Source organism: Phodopus roborovskii, unplaced genomic scaffold (assembly GCF_943737965.1).
Source record: "Phodopus roborovskii unplaced genomic scaffold, PHOROB, whole genome shotgun sequence".
Lineage (NCBI taxonomy): Eukaryota > Metazoa > Chordata > Mammalia > Rodentia > Cricetidae > Phodopus > Phodopus roborovskii.
Genome location: NW_026125804.1, coordinates 496,452 through 520,859, shown reverse-complemented (window position 1 = coordinate 520,859; position 24,408 = coordinate 496,452). Strand labels below are relative to the sequence as shown.

The window sequence follows — 24,408 nt, the reverse complement described above, 5'->3', positions numbered from 1 at the left end:
AGTATTTCTTACTCTTCGCCTGTGCACGGACTTTCCTGGTCACCATGGTGCTAACTTGGGTCCTTTCCTGCATTGCCAAAAAACTTTTTGTAATGGAATTGTTATTGATCCACGAAGTCACTGCAACTCAGAAATGGATACCTATTCCCAAGGGATGGGAATCTGAACACTCTCCCAGATGGGTTTGAAGCCCAGGATGAACCTCCAAATTCTTAGACAAAAAGAATATTTTCAGTGTCACACAAAAGAACACAAAAGCAAAAGTGTCTTGTCAAGGCAATTTTTTTTTCTCCTTTAGATTTTTCTAACACAGGGTTTCTCTGTATTGCTTTGGAGACTGTCCTGGAACTCACTCAGTAGACCAGGCTGGCCTTGAACTCACAGAGTGCTGGGATAAAAGGTGTGGGTCACCATGGCTCAGCTGGCAATTCTTTTTCTAAGAAGAGTTGTAAAGAATGAAAATGAGGTCCCTTAGACTGCTCAGTCCTTCTGGCTGAGACCCATAATCAGGGGGGCCTGAGTCAGTCCCATGCTGGCTTCCCAGCTATCAGTCTAGTGGCCGTTAGCTCCTTGTTCAGGTAAGCTGTCTCTATGTGTTTCTGCCGCATGGTCTTGTCCTCTCCATCTGCTTCTGGGTTCTAGTTCGACTCAGTGTTTATGTATGGGTGTTTGCTCCTGTTTTCAACAGGCATTAGATGAGGGCTCCATGGAGAAGTTAGTTGTTGATCTCACTCTCCGGGAAGGGCATTTATGGTAGCCTTTCCATGGAAGCTGAGATTGTTAGTTGGGAGCAGTCTTGTAGTTCTCTCGACCTTTCTTTGTGTTCAATTTTATCTTCAAACCAATATTGGCTCCCTCTTTTATGTTCTCTCTCTCTGTCTCTGTCTCTCTCTCTCTCTTTCCTATCTTCTATTCCTAACCAGGCTCAATCTTCCTGGTCACACATGTTTTCCTTTCCTCCCCCTCATTTTCTCCTACTTCTCTCTCCATTGGCTGTCCTCCCCCACTTCACCTGAGCTCTGGGGGGACTTGTCCCTTCCCAGTTCTGTGAGGGACTTTATATGAACCTCTTAGAATACACCTTGTATCCTAGTTCGTCTGGTGATGTGAATTATAGGCTGGTGATCATTTGATCTAGGTCTAAAATCCATATATGAGTGAGTACTGTGTTCCCTGGTGCACAAAAGGACTTTGCGAACATATCCCCCATGGAGGGATAACTGCCTTAATCTAGAGACAGGAGAGAAGCCCTAGTCCCTACTTCACAGGACCTGTCAGATCTACATGACCCCAACTGGATGGCATTCCCCTACATATGGTATTGTGGTGGGGGGTTGGGAGGGGAGGGTGTTTAGAGTGCATGTGAGAGGGCAGAGAGGGTAAAAGGGAGGGAGGGAGGGAGGGAGGGCTGGAGGGGAGGGAGGGAGAGGGAACTGGGATCGACATGTAAAATAATAAATTAAATTTAAAAAAATGCTTTGACTCCAAAATTTAAGTTGAAGGACAAGTTACTGGGGAAAAGAATTTCTATTTTTGCTTCCACAGAAAATGAAAAGATGTGGATTCCTTCCAGACTAATGTGGTTTGATCAAGCCAGACTGCCTGAAACAGAGTACCAGGTGATCCTACATTCAAAACAGCTCGACAAAGCAGCCCTACAGACTACAGCCAGGATATCTGAATCTTCTTCGAATCCCCCAAGACAGCGCCCCTTACCAGCAGGAAGTAGTTTGGAAAGAACGACGCCCAAATTCCCAAATATTGTGTATAAATGTTGTTTTCATTTAATTGGACTTTGTTATATAAAATTAAATTTAAAAAAAAGAATGAAAATGAGGCAAGTATGACGGCGTCGAAGGTAAAAGCAGGACATGCCTCCACCAGGGGGCTACAGCCCCATTGACTACTAGGGGACCCTGCCTCGGCTGGGATTGTAGGGCTACAGCATGTTTGCTGTGGGCATCCGGGCCTTGCTCTTTGGCTACTGGAGAATAATGAAGTGGAACCGTGAGCGCAGGCGCCTGCAGATCGAGGATTTGGAAACCCGGATTGCTCTCATGCCTCTGTTCCAGGCAGAGAAAGACTGAAGGTCCTTGCAGATTCTGGAGGAAAGTGGATGAGTCTGTGTTCCACACCACACGCTGGGTGCTGCCTCTCCCCGCCCAAGGAGGAAATGCACAAAGCCAACTTTGGCTTCACCTGGTATACGTAGGGCCCAAGCAGATACACACAATAAAGAATAGTCAAATAAATGCCAAAAAAAAAAAAAAAAAAAAAAAAAAAGAAAAAGAAAAAGAAAAAGAAAAAGAAAGAAAGGAAGGAAGGAAGAAAGAAAAGAAAATGAGGCTACTAACACACCATGGCTCCTGTCTTTAGGTGTGGTTTCACAGTCTCACTAATTGGTACAATGGGTGAGGAGAAAGTTTGGGAAATAAGAGTCCTTGCCAGGCTAATTATCTTTGTGTTAAAAAAAAAAAAACTGTTTCTCATAGTATATAAAGCAACTTTATTTCTAGCTTGAATGATTCAGATGTTTGAATATTTGGACCAAGTTTGTGGAACTGTTTGGGAAGGATTGGGAGCTGAGGCTTTTTTGGAGGAGGTGTGTCACTGGGAACAAGTTTTGAGCTTTCAAAAAGACTAGTGCCATTCCCAGTGTCTCTGTATGCCTGCTATTTGTGCATCAAGATGTAAGTTCTCAGCTGTTCCTTCCACTGTGCCTTTGCTCCACCAGCATAAACTCATCTTTTAAAACCATAAGCCCCAAATAAGCTTTTTATTCCAAAGTTGCCTTGGTCATGGCATTTTATCACAAAAATAGAAACATAGCTAAGGCATAAGATATATCTGGCAGTGCATGGTATCATACTCCTGGGATCCCAGAACTTGTACAAATAGGAACTTTAAGGTCAGCTGCCTCATCACAGAGAGTTTGAGGCTAGCCTGCACTACATGAGGCCCTGCCCCCCCCAAGTCAGGGTTTCACTGTGCAGCCCTGGCTGTCCTGTAACTCAATTTATAGACCAAGCTGGCCTTAAACTCACAGAGATACACCTGCCTTTGCATCCAAATGAGAGACAAGCCCTAGGAATCATTGTATTTATCTTTCTCATCAATTCTCTATTCCACTTCTCTATTTAATGAAATTAATTACATTTTAGTTAGTGTGTGTGTGTGTGTGTGTGTGTGTGTGTGTGTGTAGAGAGTGTGTGTTGGGGAGGATATGCTGCAGTACCCAAGTGCTTGTTGTACTTTCCCTCCACCATGTAGGTCATGGAAATTGAACTCTGGTCAGGAGACTTGGTGGCAAATGCCTTTGCTCACTGAGCTACCTCACCACTCCTTTATTATTACTAAGTACCATGTATTTAGGCCGGCTTTGAACTTGCTAGGCATTGAACTTTTGGACCCCATAACACCATCTCCCTGGTGTTATGTCTGTACCACCATTCCTGGTTTATGAGGCGCTAGCGATCCAACCAAAGGCTTCATGTATTAGATAAGCAGACACTCTTTCAACAGAGCTACATCTCCACACCCTCTCAATACAGCCCTAGCTGGCTTGGAATTAACTATTGTAGACCTGGCTGACCTTGAATTCACCAATATATGCCTATCTTTGTCTCTTGAGTGCTGGGATTAAAGATTTGTGTGCTCCACCACACCAAGAAGCTTCTCTCTCTCTCTCTTTTTTTTTGAACAAGATCTCTCTCGCTATGTACCTTAGGCCTGTGGGGAGTAGAGGAAGTCTTGAGTAAACGTGTAAGGAGTAAATTAAGTCTTGAGTGAATATGTGTATTATTGACAAAGACCAAGGCCTCAGATCCATGGGAATTGGCAAAGCCTTCCTCAGGTAAGGCTCAGAACAGGCAAAACCCTCCTCTGGTCCATGTGTAGATGTTGGCAGTGTATACAAAAGCTGGCAACCACAGCCTCCTCTTTGCTGATAACTGCAACCCAAGAGAGGTCCCCAACAGAGGCCTCCCACTGAAGCTAACTCCTCCTTTTCATGATGTATAATAAATGCAAAGAGGTTCTTTGTTGTGCATAGTTGGTGCTGCTCCATCAGAGGGAGTACAACCCACTTGATCCCAGTTTCTCCGTTTGTAGATCTGTGCATTCTTTCCTTCATTCCTTCATCATCCCATCCAGGTTTCTAGGACAAAGCCATGCTAGACACAGCATAAACTGGCCTCAAACTCTTAATCTTCCTGTCTCAGCCTCCCAAGTGTTGGAATTACAGGAATGTGCTACCAGTGCTATGCCGGATAAATCTTATTACATAGAAATAAAGTTGTTTTGTTGAATGCTATAAGAAATGTTTTTTAAAATTACATTTGGCTCATCATTTCCTATATTAATTATTCCTCAAATTTAATTACAGTTGCACTGATTACCCATTATTTAGAGAATCAATTATAAAATCATCTTCCAACAACTACTTGTATATAAAATGAAAATGAAAATAAGAAAAGGAAAATGATTAGCATGTCTAAATATATGCAAAAATAAGCAAAGCTACTATAGCACTCAGTTATGTGATTGATCATGAGGTTATAATTAATATCTATATCTTCTTTCCTCTAATATCCATTCCATATTTGTTCTGCTTTCACAGAGAACCTCAAAAGCTCTTTTGTACTCGGTGAGCCACTCAAACTTAAATTACTAAAGGGCCGTGATTATTATGCCTATTGTTGGTTGCTGTAGTTTTTAGCCTCTACCCATGGGGCACTGATGTACTTAAAAGCACATTAAGCTTTTGGGTTGCACAACTGTTCCTTGCTTCCACTGTGCAGCAACTGTGTGATTTCCTCTTGATAATTAGGATCAACAACTGAAATCAGTGAAATAACTTTTTGAGACAGGGTCTTACTATGTAGTTCTGGCTGGCCTGGACTTGCTGTGTAGACCAGGCTGGCCTCAAACTCAGAGATCCTTCTGCTTCTGTCTCCAGAGTGCTGAGATTAAACATGTGTGCCAACATGCCAGGCTGAAATAATTTTCAAATCTCCTTCTTTTGCCTGGAGTTTCACTGGCGTAAGAAACCTTAAGTGTCCAAAATGTTTGTCTTTCTATTTTGGTGGAATCATTTTTGTGCCTTTTGGTAGGAAACATCTAATTTCTTGGGGACTAAGATTTCCAAACTGATAGAGCTCAAAGTTGCTGAGCCATGAAGTAAAAACTCTGAGTGGGCTATTAATTACAATATTGAGAGTTGCTACTCCCATTTATACCTCATGATTCTAGGAACAAATATTGGCTAAGAAATATACAGTATTAAATAATTTTCTCTAGATTGAAGTATATATTATATCTTAAAAAAAAAACAAAACAAAAAACCACTTCTCAGTTGGTTTCCCACTGGGATTACAATTGACTACTTAGCAAATGATCCTTTCAGTTAGGCCAGGTGGTTTAGGATGGTGTGGTGTGTGGTAAAACCAGTTAACCAATTAGTCATGAACCCATTGTAGCACTTGCTTTGTTCCAAGATGAGTTTGTGGATCTGGGGCAATGCTGTGCAAAAGAGTTCACACATTCTGGTACTTGTGCTGGGCAGGAAAGGGAAAACTATCTAGAATATTTCTCTATTCCTCTGAGGATGCGTCTCTGTTCCCTTTAATGAAATTAGAAGTGCAATATAGTGATCAGGAACTAAATTACAGTCTTTCCTGGTTGATAGTTTAGGCATGTTAAGTAATACAATTAACTATGCCATCCTCGATAAGGGATAGGTCATGTAGTTAAGCCCTAGCCCAACTTCCATCCCTGTTATTATAGCAAATTTGTCCATGTACCTAGTGAGCAAATAATTGGAAAGAAGGAGGTTGACTGACATTCACAGACCACATAGTTTTGTTCACTGGAATATTATTTATTATTTTAAATATATAATTTATTTCTATCTCCTGTGCATTGGTGTTTTGCCTACATGAATGTCTGGGAGACCAGCCAATGTTTCTAACCACCCAGTCTCTCCAGCAGTGGATTATGGATTTCCTTGTGACATTTTCATGCATATAAATTATGCTTTCTTTGTTCACCTCCCTTATGCACCTCCCTATTTCACTCTATCTCTTACTGGCCTCTTTCCTCCCCTTTCTGCTTTCATGACGTATTTTATTATTCTGTTCCTCTATTTTCATGTTGAACTATACATGTAAAAGTAAATGTATATTCTCATTTACACATGAGAGAAAACGATTTTGTCTAACTTATTTATGCTTAACATAATGATTTGCAGTTACATTTATTTTTCTGTCAATAATTTCATTCTTCTCTATGGATTAACAAAATTCTACATATGTGCTATATTTTCTTTTAATGTTGCATAATTTATTTCTATTACTTTTTTGTAAAGTCACCATACAAAATGCAATGGGGTTTATTTTGGCATTTTTATGCATACATGCCATTATATTTTTTCCAATTATTTTTTTTACATGAACCAGTCAGTCAGTCACCTTTTATTAGACACTAGTTCCTAGTCAGGATTTGAAGATTCAGCCACAGTTGAGTTCTTCATGGATGGGAGTGGGACAGGCGGTTATGCTCAGGTATGCAGTGCCATCCATAGTGACCCTTCTTCAGTGGTACTTGCCTCGCTGCTCATGTTTGAGTTCCTTGTAAGAAATGCAATAGCTGGAAACCACATAGGCTGCCAGCACCATGTTAACCCCCGAGATGCTGCCTTTCGGCACATTGATGTATTTGTTGTAATACCGATCGTAACCTCTCTGGAAGGCTCCCACAATGCCACTGGGGGTGAAATTCCGCATCAAGATCCAGCTTGGCAACTCTCCAAGTTTAACCTCCATGAGCTTCTTCTCCTTCAGTGGCACGATTGACGCCATCTTGCAGTCCCGCTGTCCGCAAAACCCCCATTATTTTTTAATCTATTTTTCTTATTGTACATATCGATCCCAGTTCCCTCTCCCTCCCTCCTTCCCTCTCTCTCCTTCCCTCCCTCCCATGTCCCCCACCACCTTCCTATCCCATTCCACCCACCCCCACTCCACAGGGAGGATGATGCCCTTCAGGACGGATCAACAAAATCTGTCAAGTCATTTGGAGTAGGGACTAGGCCCTCCCTCTTGCCGCTAGGTTAAAGAAGTAATGCTCCATGGGGAATGTGCTCCCAAAGTCCTTTTGTGCACCAGAGATACATCCTGGTTCCACTGTCAGAGGCCCCTTAGACTGTCCAGGCCATCTAACTGAGACCCATGTTCAGGGGGTCTGAAGAAAGTCCAATGCTGGTTTCCCAGCTATCAGTCTGGGGGGGGGGTCAATGAGCTCCCCCTTGTTCAGGTCAGCTGTCTCCGTGAGTTTCTGTAGCCTGGTCTTGTCCTCCATCTCTGCATCTGGATTCCAGTTCGGCTCGGTGTATAGCTGTTGGTGTCTGCTTCTGTTTCCATCAACTACTAGATGAGGGCTCTATGATGGTGGATAAGTTAGTCATCAATCTCATTATCAGGGAAGGGCATCTAAGGTAACCTTTCCATTGTTGCCCAGATTGTTAGTTGGGGTCATCCTTGTAGGTCTCTGGACATTTCTCTAGAGCCAGAGTCAATTTTGTCTTCAAACCTATCTATAATGGCTCCCTCTTTTATGGTATCTCTTATTTTGCTCTCATCTATTCATCCCCTGACTCAATCTTCCTAGTCCCCTTTCCTGTCCTCCCATTCTCTTTCTCCTAGCTCCCTCTCCACTCACTGCCCCCCCCCCATTCCCAATATGCTCAGATCTTGTCCCTTTCCTTCTGTGAGGGACCTTGTATGAATCTCTTAGGTTCCTCCTTGTATCCTAGTTCCTCTGGTGGTGTGAATTATAGGCTGGTGATCCTTTGCTCTATGTCTAAAATCCATATATAAGTGAGTACATACCATGTTCCTCTTTTTGACTGGGCTACCTCACTCAGGATGGTTTCTTCAAGTTCCATCCATTTGCCTGTGAATTTCAAGATTTCATTGTCTCCCCCCACCCCCAACTGAGTAGTATTCCATTGTGTAAATGTGCCACATCTTCTTTATCCATTCTTCAGTTGAGGGGCATCTAGGTTGCTTCCGGGTTCTTGCTATTACAAATAATGCATTATACTTCTACCTTATTCTCCTCCTTCTCTTACAGGGCTCCTTTCTCCCTGCTTCTGCTTTCATGTCCCATGTCTCAGTTTTCCTTTAATTGCTGGATAAAATACTGATCACATCCGGCAGTGGTCATGGCACATGCTTTTAATCTCAGCACTTGGGAAGCAGAAGCAGGCAGATCTCTGCTAGGTCGAGCCCAGACTGGTCTATAAAGCAAGTTCCAGGACAGCCAGTACTTTTAAGAGAAACCCGGTCTCAAAACAAAACACTGACCAAAAGCAACCTGGTGATGAAAGGATTTATTTCATTTTAAAAATTACACTATCACTGAGGGAAACCAAGGCAGGAACTCAAGTCAGGCACTTGAAGCAAAATCCAGAGGAACACTGTTGATTGGCTTGCTTCCCTTGATGATAGATTACAACCTGTAAGATGAAATAAAATCATTCGCCCCCAGGTTTGCTTTTGTTTAGTGTTTTATCACAAAAACAAATTAACAAACTAGGAGATTGTTACAGAGAGTGGGATGGGTCTTCTCATACCAACCAGGACAATTTAAATTCTTTACTCAGGTGATTCTAATTTATGGCAAGTCGATGCTCAATCTTACCATTACCCATGTATTCTATTACCCACCCCACTTCCCCTTAATAACTTCTTTCATGGTTCTCTTTTTAGTTTCATGACACACACTAAAATCCACATTCCACGTATGAAAGAAAACATATAGTATTTGTCATTGAGTCTGGATTATTTTGTTTAGTAAAGTGATTTTCCGTTCCATTGATTTTCTGCAAATGACATTATTTTAATCATTTGTGGTTGAAATTCCACTGTGTATGTACTACATTTTATTAATCATTCGTTTAACACCTAGGCTGGTTTCCTATCCTGGCAACAGTGAACCATGGGGGTACTATACCTGTGACATGATAGATTCCTTAGAGTGGTATTGCTGGGTCATAATGAAAGCTGGAACTGCAAGCATATGAAATCATGATTGGACTATTTTGTAACTTTTTGAGCTGTTGCTCAGGGTGTTCTCAAACTGTTAAGCTCATGCAATCTTCCTTCTTGCCTCAGTCTCCCAAGCAGCTGGAACTATAGGTTGGCACATCTAACATTTGGACAGGACTCATATTGTTTGTTGAATCACTACAGATGACCCTACTTTGTGAAGATACTCTAATTTTCACGTCTTCTGGATGCCAGTTTACATGGCTAGAACTAGGCCTTTTGTTGGATCAAAGTCCAGTAAATATATCTATTATTTTCCTTCATTAGGATCCCACCTCTGTTTCCTATTCCTATAGTCCACCTCAACCTCCAACCCATACAAATTCCTTTGTGTTGCGCTGGTTACTCAACTTAGGGTGTCACCCATGTTAGGCAAACATACAAGTGCGCTGTATTTTTCAGTTCAATAATCAAGTTTTACGAGGCATGGTCTGAACTCTATAGGTCAGGCTGGCATGGGTTGGCAGCAATCCCCCTACCCCAGCCTTTAGTCCTTTGATAATAGATGCAAACAATCATACAAAGCTACTAGGATCTACTTCTTGACTTTTTTTTTAAAGATTTATAAATGAATGAGTGCTCTATCCGTTATGTACAACTTTATGCCAGAAGAGAAATCAGATTCCACTAAAGATGGTTGGAAGCTGCCATGTGGTTGTTGGGAATTGAACCCAGGACCTTTGGAACAGCAGCAAGTGTTAACCACTAAGCCATCTCTCCACCCCCCCATTTCTACCTCTTGTTACATAACAAATCTCATTTCCTTCCATTCTTAAGTTCTGCAGGACTCCTGACCTTTAAGACCACAGCTTTTTTGATCAAGGCAGATGTGACCGCTATACTATAGTTGGCTCAACTTAGATGCTCTTTTCCTTCTTAAACGCAATTCCTACCTTGCTTTAGAATGCAACTCAAGGCTATTAACACTGCAGAGAACCTACAAGGTTGTCCAGTAGTTCTGTCCTGTCCACTCAGTGACACCTTTATATACTGCATGTGTCAAGAGGTGACTGCTTCCTCCCAGACAAGAGGTAGGGGCAATTTGCCAACTGGTCTTTTCAGCTGTTAGAGCAAGGTTAAATACAGAAAGAGCTAATGTTGAGTAGAAAGAAAAAGGCCACCAGCCAATTTACCAGGCCCATGGAATCAAGGTGATGTCAATAGGGGAAAAAAAAATCTTTAAAGTGTAGTGCCTCTGTAAGTAAGAAAAACCACACAAACAAAGTACTACTTGGGATTTTTTTTCTAACTAAACTTTTATTAAATTTTTTGTTGTTCAAGGCTGGAACCATCAAAGTCTGATCAGCTTTAAGTGCTGGATATAGTAAAAACGACAAGAGACTACTAGATACTCTGTGAAGACTTGCAGACAAATGACAAGACAGACAAAAACGAAAACAAAAAGGGTAGTCTTGTAGAGAGCTAGTCAAATCTTTTGCTTATTAAGATTTACTAGAAAGGAACCAAAACTTACAAGGAAATTAAAACCGAAACTACCTATGGTAGTTCACCAAATCAAACACTGCATGGGTTGATGAACTCTGAAGGTTTGGATTCAACCTGCTGCAGTATGTTCCAAACACTCAAGGTAAATCCCAATTTCTGGTGGCTGTCAAGTTTCTTTTCTGAGGAAACTGACTGAGGAAAGAAACAGTAGCAGAAGTGGAGGTGGGTGGGTGAGCAGAATGGGCAGATAGTTGTCTGGAAAGTTCATTTGTTTACTGTGTGTGTGAGGTTTTTCTTTTTCCAAAATTTTTTTTTTTAGTTTGAAAAAAACTCCGTGGTGAAAAGTGAGTTATGAAGAGTGCTCTTTATTTGAAACCTCCACAACACAGATGCCAATCTTGTCTCGCATTGAATCATTAGCTGTGCACATCAACACATTCCAAGCACAAATTAAGAAATGCAAACAGAACAAAAAAATATATATATATATAATTTTTCCCCTATCCAAAGGTTTCAAGTCTCAATGCAGCAAATCCTTCTGAACACAGAATCTGAGGAGCACACTGTTCAGTTGGGACAAACAGGTCCCTCCAAAGGCTACTTCGCCTTAACACATGGGGTGGGGTTCATGGACGGCATGAACAGGGAAAGGCAAGAGAATGAGAAGGGAACAGGTATGCACGAGGGAAGATGGGCAGCTGGGACACACACATGGTGAGTTGGTGAATTTCATTTATTGGATTTTGACATTTTCTTTCTGGATCTTTTTAAATCCCCCCCTCCCAAGGTCCAACAATGGTAGAAAAACCCCACAGAAGTAGGCAGGGCCTAATTAGGCCAGCCCAAAGCCTTCAGAGCACTCCTGGATGGCCAATAGTAGCATGTGGCGGAGCTTCTCAAAGCTCTCGTAGGCAGGCAGGTCCAGTTGATTGAAACTGAAAGGATAGAAAGATTAGTTCATGAGAAAAGACAAATGAATTCCAGTGTTACCAACCGTGTATTCCTTTCTAAGCCTATCTTCCTGCTTCTTTCCCATTTTTTTTTCCAGTCTGACCTTATGTAATCATCTGTCCTCAATATTGGCCAATGGCAGCATAAATTTGGTCTTTGCTGAACTTACAGTATAATTAATATGCATTAGAGAAGAGACATCTGGGAAACATATATATTGTATTGTTAAATTTCATTTATTCATTTAATTTTTTTACCTTGAAAAAAGATTTTATTTATGAGTGTTTTGCCTGAATGTATGTATGCGTACCACATTGTGTGCATGCTGATGTCAAGAGAGGACCAGAACAACCAAGAACTGGAGCCATCATGTGGGTGCTGAGAGCTGAACCTAAGTCTTCTGCAAAAGCAGCACACCTTTTCTATTGCTTTTGGGACAGGGTCATGTGTATCCCAGATTAGCCTCAAATTCATTACACTGGTAACCCTGAACTTCTAATTGTCCTGCGTCCACTTCCCAGGACTACAGGCAAGCACTACTACAACTAATTTATGTGGTGTGAGGAATGGGTGTTGTACTAGCAAGCAAGTAGTTTGATCAACTGAACTACATCGCCAGTCATGACATTTTCTAAGAAACAAATGCCCTTTTTTGTTTGCTCATTTTTGTTTTTGTTTTTGTTTTTTTTGAGATAGGGTTTCTCTCTGTATTGCTTTGGAGCCTGTCCTGGAACTTACTCTGTAGACCAGGCTGGCCTTGAACTCACAGAGATCCCCCTGCCTCTGCTTCCCAAGTGCTGGGATTAAAGACGTGTGCCACCAACACACGGCACGAATGCCCATTTTATTAATTAAAATTTTCATTTATTTTATATCCCAACTGTGGGTCCCCTCCCTACTCTCCTCACATCTAACACCTCCCCTCTGCATCCCCCATGGATGTCAACAAAACAGGGTATATAAAGTTGAGGTAGGATTAAGCTCCTTCCTTTGTATTAAGGTAAGGTATGGTAACTCAGTATGGGGAATAGGTTCCCAAAAGCCAGATGAAGCATTAGGGACAGGTCCTAATCCCACTGCTATGAGTCCCACAAGCAGACCAAGCTACAACTGTCACACATATGTAGAGGGCCCAAGGTTGGTCCCATGCAGGCTTCCTAGCTGTTGGGTCTTGAGTTTGTGAGCTCCTATATGTCTTGGTTAGTTGAGAAACAAATGCCCTTAAGGAGGCACTCAGGGTCACTGGTGATATATGTGTGTGGATATATGCATGTTAGTAGAGGTGCCTGTGAAGTTCAGCAGAGGAGGGTATTAGAGACACTGCAGTTGCAGTTACAGTGGTTGCAAGCTGTACTAGGATCACCTGAGAAAAAGCAGTAAACTGAAGTTAGCCATCCAACCCCTGCCCAGCCATTTCTTGTTCCCTAAAGTACTATTTATTCCCAGACACCACTCTTGTGTTTAGCCCATTTGCTCACCTCAACCTCTTCCACAGACCTAACAAATTGAGAGGTTTCTAAAGTCATGGACCAGGCAATACTTGTCTCTAGCTTATCAAGCCTAGAGTCTCAAAGTAATTACTGAAGAGGAAAAACAGTCATTCTCTTACCATGTGTGAGCTGAAGGCAGGCGATCTGTGGATCTGTCATCTCGATGAATCTGAAACTTCTGGATGCCATTCATGCCTTCAAGGGCAGCAAACCCTTGCAGGGGCACCTTGGAAGTACCCGTGACAAACTGGAGGAACTTGGCACGGTCTGCTTGGTCAAAGGAACGTAATGCTCTCCAGAACCACTGGATCTGAGGGAAGAGAAACACAAAAGTCCAATGTTAGAAAGATAGCTTATAAACTGGGTGACTGTGGCACACACCTTTAAATCCCAGTACTTGGAAGGCAGAGGCAGGTGGATCTCTGTTGAATTCGAGGACAGCCTGGTTTTTTTTTTTTTTAACAGAGAAACCCTGTCTGGAAGGTGAGGGGACAGGGGCACCCACATAAGAGAGAATGTAAAGATCAGGAAATGGCAATGGACTTGAAATATTAGGCAAGTCTCTTTTGTAGAAAGAGCCTCAGTTCCTTCACAGGATGGGTAAGAGTATTAACTGAAAATATGCTTCAAAACCAAGAGGCATAGGTATATTGTCTTTTATAAACTAGCACTGATTAGTGTTAAAAGGAAAATACGGGGATACCTCTGCCAGCAGCAGCTCACCTGAATAGAGTTGGATTGGTACTTGTGGTACTCAGTGTTAGATTTTAGATCATCAATGTCGATGGTGGGCAGCCCTGATATAAGCAGCTCTAGTTCCTGCTCAGTAAAGATGGAAATGAGGCGCTTTGGAATGATTTCATAGAAGCCTTCCAAGAAGGCTGCCAGCTGTTTACGGATGGCTCCTGTGGTAAGACAATGGAAAAAAGTAACATATAGTCAGAACTCAGGCAACTGAATAGAGGTAAGAGCTCCTCAACTGGATACCTGATACTGATAGATCTGCCTGCCTCACCTACCACTATTTCTAGGTCCTTAGGTATTTTGGTCAAGTATTCTGACTCCTTTTGTGCAAGCCACTTGTGGCTTTGTCAAAGGAAATAAGAATCAAAACTGTGAAATAAATAAATAAATGGCTGGCCTCTTTCCTTGAACAAGCAGAGGTCTATCTAAAGGACACTTTTCCTACCTGTCATTCTCATCTGGCACACCAGGTGTACATATTCCTTCTTATTTTCCTCTGTTACCAAGATGTTGGCTCCATTGGGTTTGAGGTCACGAACTTCACACACTCCAAACTCTTGAACCTAAAACGTCCAATACACCAATCATATATATCAGGTTTGGTCTGGGTTGCAACTAACACAGAGGTGCAGGAACAACCCTGATTCCTTGCCATGTCCCAGAAAGGGAGATGAGGTATATCCATAGCTGACTGCTATTTTTTACTATGTATTAACTAGAGCTCCTCAGCACAGGAAAAAGCTGAAGAACAGAACAAAGGAATTAATCTTTGGCCTTAAACAAGTAAAGAAAGGATACCTCTATCTAATTTTTTTTTTTTTTTTACCTATAATGAACTGTTTTTAGGAATAAATTATGTACTGGGACATTTTGTGTGAGTGGGGGGGGCAGAGGTCAATCAATGACAAGTGTCTTCCTCTATCACATTACATCTTTTTTGAGAAAGTGTCACTCAATGAACTTGAGGCTCACTGGTTTGGCTATGACCAGCTGTTTCAGGGATCTATTATCTTTGCAGTTCCAAGCTGCTATGCCTAGCCCCTCCCCAAACATTTTTTCTTACCCCTCTATTTTTTTGGGGTGTATATGTGTGCATGTCATGTGTAGATCAGAGGACAACTTGTAGAAGTTAGTTCTCTCCCTGAACCATGCTGAGCCATTTTGCTGGCTCTGAAACTTTTATTAAAAAAAATTTAAGGGTGTGTGAGAGAGAGATATAGAGAGCGAGAGAGAGCGAGCACTCAGTATTAAGAGTGCTTGGCGATCACTCTTCTAGGACTCAAGTTTTGCTCACAACCCTGTAACTACAGCTCCATGGGATCCAATGCCCACTTCTGGCCACTGTACCTGAACACATTTGGCATATACACATACATAAATAAAGCGATTTCATAGGTGTATGAATGTAGGTAATTGTGATAATATCCACATGTAAAGAGGCTGTGGGGTGATATTGTCTGTGTGCCCTACACTATTATTCCTTAGACAAGGTCTCTCCCTAGAATTAGACCAGCAGCCAGCCTATCCCTAATGATGCTTTTGTGTTCTGCACATACCCACACCAAGTTTCAACACTCAATTATGGCCATACCTGGCTTTTTACATGGGTGAGAGCTGAGCTCAGGTCCTAAAGCTTACAAGTGCTCTTACCCATTGAGACATCTCTCTCTTGTTCTAGAACATTTTTCAAAAGGAAAAACGAGGAAAAAGCTTGGATTATTTTTTTTACCAATTCTATTGTCTGTTCACGATGTCTCTGGTTGATGAAGTCAAAGTACTTCCTCAGAACTGTTGAGACTCAAGAGTGAGTTTCAGGGTGATTCTCCAAACCTACCTCAGTGCTGAAGGTGAGGTCATAGCCTAGTGTGGAGACATCATTTTCCAGCAGATAGACGAGGCCCTGGTAGAAGTGGTAATCTTCACTCTCCATATCTGTATACCTAGAAATATGCAATTAGATAGGGTCATGCCTTAGTGCAGGCAGATAGGACAAGGAGATAAGGAACTGAGTCCTAGGGCTAAGGGCAGTCTAAAGACTGCCACAATCTTACCTGACGGATTTGCCCAAGATGTGTTTGTAGAAGGACCGTGTAAAGTAGCACTCCAGAAGGCGGTTGTCATATACAGCTTTGGCTACAATGCGTCCAACAAACTTGAAGTAGCTGAGGTGGTTGGGGTTACAGTGGGAGGATGGATTGATCGTGTAGGTGACCCGGTCACCAGGTGAGGTACGGAACAAGGCATACATAGGGTTGAACATTTCTCGAGAGATGATCATGTACCACTCTCTCAGGAGTCCCCCAGCATCCTGTCCTTCTTCTCCTTCAAACACTATATACCTGCATAAAAGAGCAGAAATAAGGTATGTGTGCAGAAAGCCAGGAGAGACTTGACCATTCATGTAGTATCATGTAAGCAAGAAAGATTCTAACTATGAGTCTAACTATGAGAGAGCTCATTGTCAGATGAAGAAATGAAGAGTACCAGGAGAGCTCTGGAAAAACACCATGATTTTGATCTGTCTCATCAGCTACTGTTGATACTTAAGTGTTGCAAGCTGCCAATTTCTTCTAGGTGGCTTCATAATCCACAAGTAAATATTACTCACTTGGCAGCGATAATCATGTACATGGTACCTCCCATCCCACGGTTACCATCTGCTCATCAGGCAGATAGATTCCTATTCCTAACCCAACAATGGTACAAGTTCTCATTGCAAATAATTCAAGTGTATCTTTATAAATATTAAAGACATCCTTGTCTGCTTAGGAGGTGGTAAGAAAGTCAGCCAAAGGGCCAGACAGCAGGTTAAATCCAAAAGCAGGAAGACTGCTCAATTAACATTATCTAAGCCAGAATGCTACTGGGGAGTTTTGTAACCATCAGTCTTAAATTGGAGGCCAGATTAGGCCACTGCTACCACATACAAAGAGCTCCCTGCCCCAAACCATCTCGGCTGTTCTCTCCCAAGTTCTTACAATCGATTCTTCATTTCTTCAGGAGATTTGCGATGCAGCTCCCGATAGGAGTCTTCAAATACATGATCACGGCGAACATGCACTGCCATGTCTTCCTTCCGGAGCCCTTCATCCAAACGTTCCAGCTCTTGGCGGAAGTATCTTAGGATGTAGAAAAAGGGAAGTATTTGGGGTGGCAGAGCAAACTTAAATTTGTCTGTTTAGAAGGAAAAGTCAACCCCCCCCCCCCGATATCTTTGACCCTAAACAACTAGAAAGCACATAGCTGTTGGGGGAGATCATTTATTATGAATTAAAATTAAGTATTTTCCTATTTCTACAGAATAAGGGATCTGAGACTACTGCTTTATATTTCTGCAACAAGCAAGGAAGCAATTTACATGCACAAGTAGAAGAGTAGGGATGACAAGGAGTCTTGAGCCTGGTTTTGACTGCACTACCATGGCTCTAGGATGAAGTCAGATATAAGAAACACTTATGGCCTTAGGAGCAACTATGGCTTTTTTTCTAGGAGGGGAAGACAGTTATCATTCATGCAGTTCTTTAACCCAACACACCCCCACAACCAGGGCACATACTTGCGCTTGACATCAAAGTCGAGGACACGAATATAATCGACTAAGACAGCAAAAGGGCCATCAGCAAGGTGAGTGGTGGACTGCCGTAGTATCTGGTTTAACACAGTGCGGTGAGTCTCTGAGAGAAGAGATGACAGCAGGAAATCAGAATATTATATAGGTTCTAAGAAGCTATATAACAATCTACTAGTTACCAATTTGTTCTTAATTGTTTTAATGGGCTTAAATAAGGAATTAGCTAAAGCTTTGTGAAATCTGGGCATTTTTATTATAATACCTGGCTTCATAAGGCCTCATATAAATACCAAATCCCTTGGGAGTGGCAGCACTAAGAGCTTCTATAGCAGACCTTTTACTTTTTTTTTTTTCCCAATGAGACAAAGTGTGTGTCTGCAAGCATACTTGCATTCTTTCTCATTCTGCTGAACAAGCTAGGGATAAAATACTTTCTGTATCTGTGGGTTTAAGAGTTCCCTGTACCTGCAAAGCGAAGGAACTTCTGTGTATCAGGGGGCAGGCTTGAGGAGATGTGCATAGACGAGGGCTCCCTGGAGAAGAATGGGTCAAGGGAGGAAGGAGTGGCTGGGGTTAAGGGGGCAGGGGAGAGTGGAGGAGGCTCATCCTTGATGTGTGCCAGCTGGCTCTCACGGGTGTCTCGGACAGGAGGCTTGCTCTCCCGCTCTGTTGCATGGACCAAAAAGAAGGCCTCGACAGCAGGCTGTAGCACTAGGGGATAGCAACAACAGCAAAATGACCCTTTACAAACTTTAGCATACAAACACCCCCATCCTTCCATAACCATATCACAAAAATATAACATGGAAGAACAAATAATGAAAACTTGTAGGAAACAGAATGGTAGACAAAGCCAAAGAGCAAGTCAGAAAAGTGGAACAGGCAATCAGTAAAAAACACAAATCTCAGCCTAAAATGTACCAGGAGTTATAGAGAAAAGGCAATTCTTTTGAATTGTTGTCAAAAACACAGAGAAAGAGAACAAACTTGGACCGAAAGACATTACCATCACCACCACCTGTCAAAAAGTGTCCCAGAGTAGAAGGGATTTGGAATCTGTGCCCTCAGAGAGCAACTCACCTAGCACTGCATGCTGGTCATGGGATTCCTCCAGTTCCTTTAAACATTCCCCTAGCATGTCCCAAAGCTCATCTAGGCTCAGCTGTTCACTGAGAAGTGGTAACTCAGGTGGCCTCTCCTCTTTCTCCTTCTCCCCCTGTGACGTTCCATCTGAGGCAACTAGATAATACACAAGGGACAGTCAGAAAGCTTTCAGTCTCTCTTGAGAATTTTTTCCCAGGTCACTAGACAGAGTGGGCACACTGATCAAAAGATTATTGCTTATTGAGCAACATCTAGAAGGTCCAAGAATTGTACTGGATGGCATTAAATGAAATAACAAGCTTGATACCTCAATTATACTAGTCTCTTTTTAATTGTTCAAAAGGTATATACGGTGTAGTCTTGTCATTGTCTCCTTTGCCCACAAGGAACCTCTTGCCAAGTTATTTAAGGGTAATGTGCCACAATATAACTTGACAATTGCCTTCCTTCAAGTACAAGTATGCTTTAGAAAATAACATTAATCAAATTTTGATAGCTGCCCTTGTAATCATGTTGCCTATTTTCTTTTTTCTCTTCCTATTTTCTTAAAGATAGTCTAGGACATAAACCGGATATTTTTTTAAAAAAATTAAAATTTATTTTTCTTATTTTACATATCTATCCCAGTTCCCTCTCCTTCCTTCCCATCCCACCCCCCTCCAGATGTAGGGTGATGCCTTCCTGGAGGGGTCATCTAAATCCTTCAAGTCATTTGGAGTAGGGACTAGGCCCTCCCTCTTGCCTCTAGGTTAAGGGAGTATCCCTCCATGGGGAATGTGCTCACAAAGTCCTTTCGTGCACCAGGAATACATCCTGATTCCACTGTCGGAGTTCCCTTAGACTGTACAGGCCTTCTAACTGAGACCCATGTTCAGGGGTTCTGAGTCAGTCCAATGCTGGTTTCCCAGCTATCAGTCTGGGGGCCCATTAGCTCCTCCTTGTTCAGGTCAGCTGTCTCTGTGGGTTTCTGTAGCCTGGTCTTGTTCTCCCTCTCTGCATTTGGATTCCAGTTCAGCTCAGTATAAACCAGATTATTTCTAAAAGTCTCACGCCTTTTAGAAAATTTGTCTCAGTCTTAGCAGTTTAAAGCACCAAGAAGCCTTAGTGAAAGATGGACACCCCCACTCCATGGTTGCATTTTTCTTAGTTGCCCTCTGGGAGTTTATTCTCAACTGCTTCCTCACTAGTCCTTTCCCCACCTCCCTACTCTACACCTGACCTCCTTCAGTCCCCTGCTTTGCTTAGGCTTCTTGATTTTTGTTTTCATCCTCTACCAAAATCCTGAATATTCAAGACTCTGACAACCCTATGTTTAAATCCTGGCTGTGGCACTTGCAGATTGTGTGATCTTGGGTAAAAGAGGATGTATAGAGAAGATGGAAATAATATTAATCTCCAAAAGTGCATAAAGCATTTCAAAATTAGGTGTACTGTAAGAGCATTGTTTTATTTTTGTTTGTGAGCCTAGCCTTTAACAGCAGAGCCATCTCTCCAGCCCAAGAACACTATTTTAAAGTGAAGTATTTAAGGGGCATCAAAAGCATTCTGTGTGCAGTTTACCAAAAAATTGTCATTTACCATGTGCCAGGTACTTGGCTAAGTATTAACACATATTCAAATATTTAAATGTTAACAGCCATGAATATTCCTATTAAACTAAAAAAAAATGTGTATACGAACAAAGGTCAACTTTGGTGTTGGTCTTCTAAAGCAGTGGTTCTGAACCTTCATAATGCTGTAACCCTTTAATACAGTTCCTCGTGTCATAGTGAGCCCCATAACCATAAATTTTACTTACTATTTATTTTGTAACTCTAATTTTGCTATGAATTTTGTTATGAATTGTAATGTAAGTATCTTGTGTTTTTCTGGTGGTTTTAGGTGACTCCTGTAAAAGGGCCTCCTGGTCAGGACCCACAGGTTGAACCACTGCTCTAGAGCCATTCATCTTATTTTTTTGAAATAGGTCACTCATTGACCTGGAGCTCACTGCTTAGGGTAGGCCGGTTGGTTAGGAAGCTCAAGCCTAAACTCAGGGATCTGCCTACGTTGGCTTTCTTTAGCACTGGGATTATAAGAGTGTGTCATTATGTCTGGTGTTTTTGACTGGCAATTGAACTCATGTCTGGATGGCAAGCAATTTAACTAGACTGGGCTGTTTCCTAACACTGAACAGTCCTGCTTTAAATGAATTATGCTTTATAACCCAGAGCTAGTAAATGGGGGAGCCAAGACTTGAAATATAAGCCATATTCATCCATAATATATTATACTTCCCTTTTGAGACATAGTCTCACTATGTCATGCTGGCTGGCTTGAAATTTGCTAATGTAAACCAGGCTGGTCGTGAACTCAGTGATAAGCCCACTTCTGCCTTCTGAGCACTAGGATTAAAGGCATATACCACTATGCCTGGCTCCTTCTTATATTAACATTTTCCTCACTTATTTTGATTTTTTGTGCATGTGTGCCATGGCACATATGTGGCAATTAGAGGACAAATATGAATCTTGATTATCAGGCTTTATATCAAGTATCCTTATCTGCTAAGCTAGCTTGCCCACCCCTCTACCCCTCTTTTGAGACAAGAGTCTCATCATATGGCTACAGACTTGGTATATGAGTAGCTCAATCTTGCCTTGGTGCCTTCATTATTTAGAGAGCACAGGGCATGTGGAGGTAAGAGGAAACCTTATGGGAGTTAGTATTCTCCCCTTTGATCATAGAGGTTTCTGGGGCTCAAATTCACATCAAGTTTAGTGGCAAAAACAAATGCCTTTTATCCACTGAGGCACCTTGCCAGACTCTAATTTGCTATTTTAAAGACAGGTTCTCCCTATGTTGTCCAAGCTCTCCAGATACATGTTACCATACCCCAGTATTTCTATACTATAGGAATCAAAATCCTGTTAGCATTTATAGAAACTAGTATTCATTCACTGAGTATATATTTTGGAAACAGGGAATCTACTAGAATTTCTTTTCCTTTTGTTGAGCTATAAGCAGTAGTACTGACCAATGGACTGAGTATCTTGAGCATTGGGAGATGGCTGGTCCACATCCATGGGTGACTCCTCTCTCCGGACAGATGATTCTGACTGGCTAGACTCCGACTAGATAAAAGGAGACAAGGTCACATAAAAGGTGCAACTGTGCTTTCCTCTGGGACAGACTAGAGGTTGGCCCTTGAATGTCTCACACAATGAGCTTAGAAGTTATGTTGTCCTGCCTGGTTATTAAAGACTATAGCTCTCCAGGTCAAAAGAATGACATGCATGCTTCCTTTTCACTTTGAGCTTGCGCAGAATTCCCCAAGAGGTCCCTGGATGACTGCATTTTCTATAAGCTACCTACATCAAATTCCTACTCGGACCCTACCTACTCCACTCCCATACTTGTATCCTGTATATAGATGAAAATTCCAAGTTTTTTGGAACAGGTAACAGGTTCTTGTGTGTGTTGGTGTGTGCGCGCGCACACACACACACACACACACACATGCACATAAGATAGGCAAAGGTAGGCTTGCTGAAACTTAGTACTAGCTCCCATAGGTGGGCTATTTAAGAGCTATCTGTTTTCATCAGGTTAGATAGGAGACTGAGCAGAAAAAAATACCCCAGAATAGGTCTTTATTTTTTTCTTTCTACTGCCACTGTAGTTACTTCCCCCAAATCCTGTGCCATGTTCAGTTATCACCAGCAGTATACTGTATATAACAGGACCCCCCCCCCATGAGAGTGTTTCTCTGTGCAATCCTGGTTGTCCTGAAACTTACTATGAACCTCACTATGTAGACCATGCTGGTCTTGAACTCAGAGATCTGCCTGCCTCTGCCCCCCAAAGTGATGTGATTATATGCATGTGCCACCCACAAAGAAAAAGCAGGCCTCAGGATACCTTGATATCTTTGGAAAGTGATTTACATATTCTAAGAACAGGAAGGCCATGAGAAAGTACCACAGCTTTTATTACAGCCATTCTCATATGGGACCCTAAGAATGAGGTGACTACTTGGGAGTTCCCAAAATGTTTCTCCTACAGTACATCATTTCCTACATGCCAGGAGATTATGAAGAGGTCAGGGTGGAGGAAGTAACTATAGATAAAAATGGCCATATGGTATATATACCAAGTTTGGGGAACTTTCATGATGCTAAAAATTATTTAACCCTACATCCCATCAGAACACAGGCAGAGCATTAGGCAATTTACAAAACACTACTAACTGGATAGCTGGGAGTGGAGTATGATGGCCAAGCTTTAAATCAACCAGATGTCAATACAAACTAGTAAAACAATGAACAGTAATGGAAACACCAACAAAAAGCAACCTTGTTGTCTATTGAGGCATTCATTTAGCAAACTTAATGCAAAAGCATACAAAATATGGGCAATGAAACCCCACTGATGGCATGGTGCAAGAAGGAGGGTAGAGAAATGAATGAGGGGCCACAGGCATCATGCTAACCGTTGCTGCTTGTTGCTGTCTCCGCGCCCTTTGACCCTCACGTACCATTTGTATAATGGCATCAGCCTCAGCCTCCAGCTGCCGAACAGCTGCCTGGATGCTGCTAGCTGAGCCTAAACTGGAGGAACCTGGGAGAAAGAGGAAAAAAAGGGAAGGCACAATATAAAATGTAGGAAGAGGGAATGCCCAAAATTCTCTCCTCTCTCCATGGATGCCATAGGGTACCTTGTTGAGTTTGAATTCAGACAGTTTTGTATATTCATAATCAAGCCCCAAGGTAGGGAGGAGCAGGGGAAATGATGCTAGAAATGGATTGTGGTATGTTAGAATGTTCTATGGGATAGCAGGGAAAAGGGAGGAAAAATGACTTGGCAGGCCAATGTCTGAGAATGCGGCTAATGTTTTAGTTAGGAGTATTCAAGGAGGCAGAAAGCACACACCCACATAAGTCAAGTCTTTTTCAGCAAAATGTTGGTCTCTCCATTTCCTTGCCAGAATTCTATTACCCCTTAATAGTAAATTTGATCTACTCAATCTCAGGTAGACAACTTGAATGGGTTATACAATACAGCCATCAACATTTAGTATTTAAGGGGGGTGGGGGCAAGTTCTGTTTTTTGAATTGACAACCACAAACAAAATAGGACATTTTAGCCCTGCTCCTCCAGGGACTCTGGATCCACCACCACCACCACCACCACCACCACCACCACCACCACCACCCACCTTGTCCCGGACCCCACAGCACCAGCACCACCCACAGGACCAGCAGCAGCACTAGTATGACCACCATCAGGCTCCTCAATTGGACACTCTAGTTGCCATACCTAGCCTGCCTGTCTGCTTGGCTTTCTTGTTAGCTCGTCGGGTGTCATCCCGCAGCTGGATGATGACCTGTAGTACCCTCAAGAAGAACTTCTGGGTAGATGTCTTGGATGTCAACATGGACATAGAAGGCAGTTGGAGTTCCCGGCCACCCAAGGGTCGCTTCTGAGATGCCACAATTACCACATTCTCAGCCATGTCAAACCTGGATAGTGTAGAGGTGGCTTGTGTATATTGAAAACATCTAAATACTCAGAGGTAGGAGGGCTTCTGATATTAATGAGAAAATAACCTCATACAGTATCACAAGTGGGAAGAATTTGAAAAATAACCAGGTCAAGTATGTTATAGAACAAATAGAAAATCCACCTACCAGAAATGAAACAGAAGACCAGCAAAAGCCACTTTTTAAATGTCCCGAATTCTAGCCCAGAGCTAAAATGAGTTACCACCCACCTGCTCTGCATTTTGCCTTTCAGTTTGGTGGTCTGTGGCTGTTCCTCAGGTAGGCCATCAGGAGAGAGGACCTCACATTGGGCTCGCCGCTGCTGTTCTAGATTGTATTCCCTTAGCTCAGCGAGTAGGGTACCTGGGTAGTCACAGGAGTCAAGTGTTCAGAGGTTCCTTTAATGTAGTTGCAGAAAGTTGAACCTTACCAGGAAATCTTTGCAAGAAATGTGAGTGAACAGGAAACTTTGC

General features: G+C 42.2%; 2 protein-coding genes across 9 annotated transcripts in view; both read right to left on the bottom strand.

Annotated features, from left to right (window-relative positions):
• Nucleotides 1–6,456: 6,456 nt before the first annotated feature.
• Nucleotides 6,457–6,880, bottom strand: LOC127217707 (ATP synthase subunit f, mitochondrial-like). The gene has a single exon (XM_051178716.1). It carries the CDS (start codon nucleotides 6,855–6,857, stop codon nucleotides 6,591–6,593), a length of 267 nt encoding a protein of 88 aa, XP_051034673.1. The 5' UTR covers nucleotides 6,858–6,880; the 3' UTR covers nucleotides 6,457–6,590.
• Nucleotides 6,881–10,898: 4,018 nt separating this feature from the next.
• The window catches only part of Huwe1 (HECT, UBA and WWE domain containing E3 ubiquitin protein ligase 1), a 101,696-nt gene continuing 88,186 nt past the window's right edge, over nucleotides 10,899–24,408 (bottom strand). For 7 of the 8 annotated variants that reach the window (XM_051178682.1, XM_051178687.1, XM_051178689.1 and 4 more), the window contains 14 exons: nucleotides 24,166–24,298; nucleotides 23,712–23,914; nucleotides 22,885–23,012; nucleotides 21,430–21,526; nucleotides 18,390–18,548; nucleotides 17,775–18,020; nucleotides 17,295–17,412; nucleotides 16,717–16,857; nucleotides 15,790–16,077; nucleotides 15,573–15,678; nucleotides 14,184–14,301; nucleotides 13,718–13,899; nucleotides 13,114–13,304; nucleotides 10,899–11,488 (listed from right to left, as the gene is read on the bottom strand). In XM_051178682.1, coding sequence (XP_051034639.1) covers nucleotides 11,386–11,488; nucleotides 13,114–13,304; nucleotides 13,718–13,899; nucleotides 14,184–14,301; nucleotides 15,573–15,678; nucleotides 15,790–16,077; nucleotides 16,717–16,857; nucleotides 17,295–17,412; nucleotides 17,775–18,020; nucleotides 18,390–18,548; nucleotides 21,430–21,526; nucleotides 22,885–23,012; nucleotides 23,712–23,914; nucleotides 24,166–24,298 — 2,213 coding nt within the window. In that variant the 3' untranslated portion in view covers nucleotides 10,899–11,385. The remainder of the gene's footprint in view (nucleotides 11,489–13,113; nucleotides 13,305–13,717; nucleotides 13,900–14,183; nucleotides 14,302–15,572; nucleotides 15,679–15,789; nucleotides 16,078–16,716; nucleotides 16,858–17,294; nucleotides 17,413–17,774; nucleotides 18,021–18,389; nucleotides 18,549–21,429; nucleotides 21,527–22,884; nucleotides 23,013–23,711; nucleotides 23,915–24,165; nucleotides 24,299–24,408) is intronic. The other variant, XM_051178686.1, reaches the window with a different exon arrangement.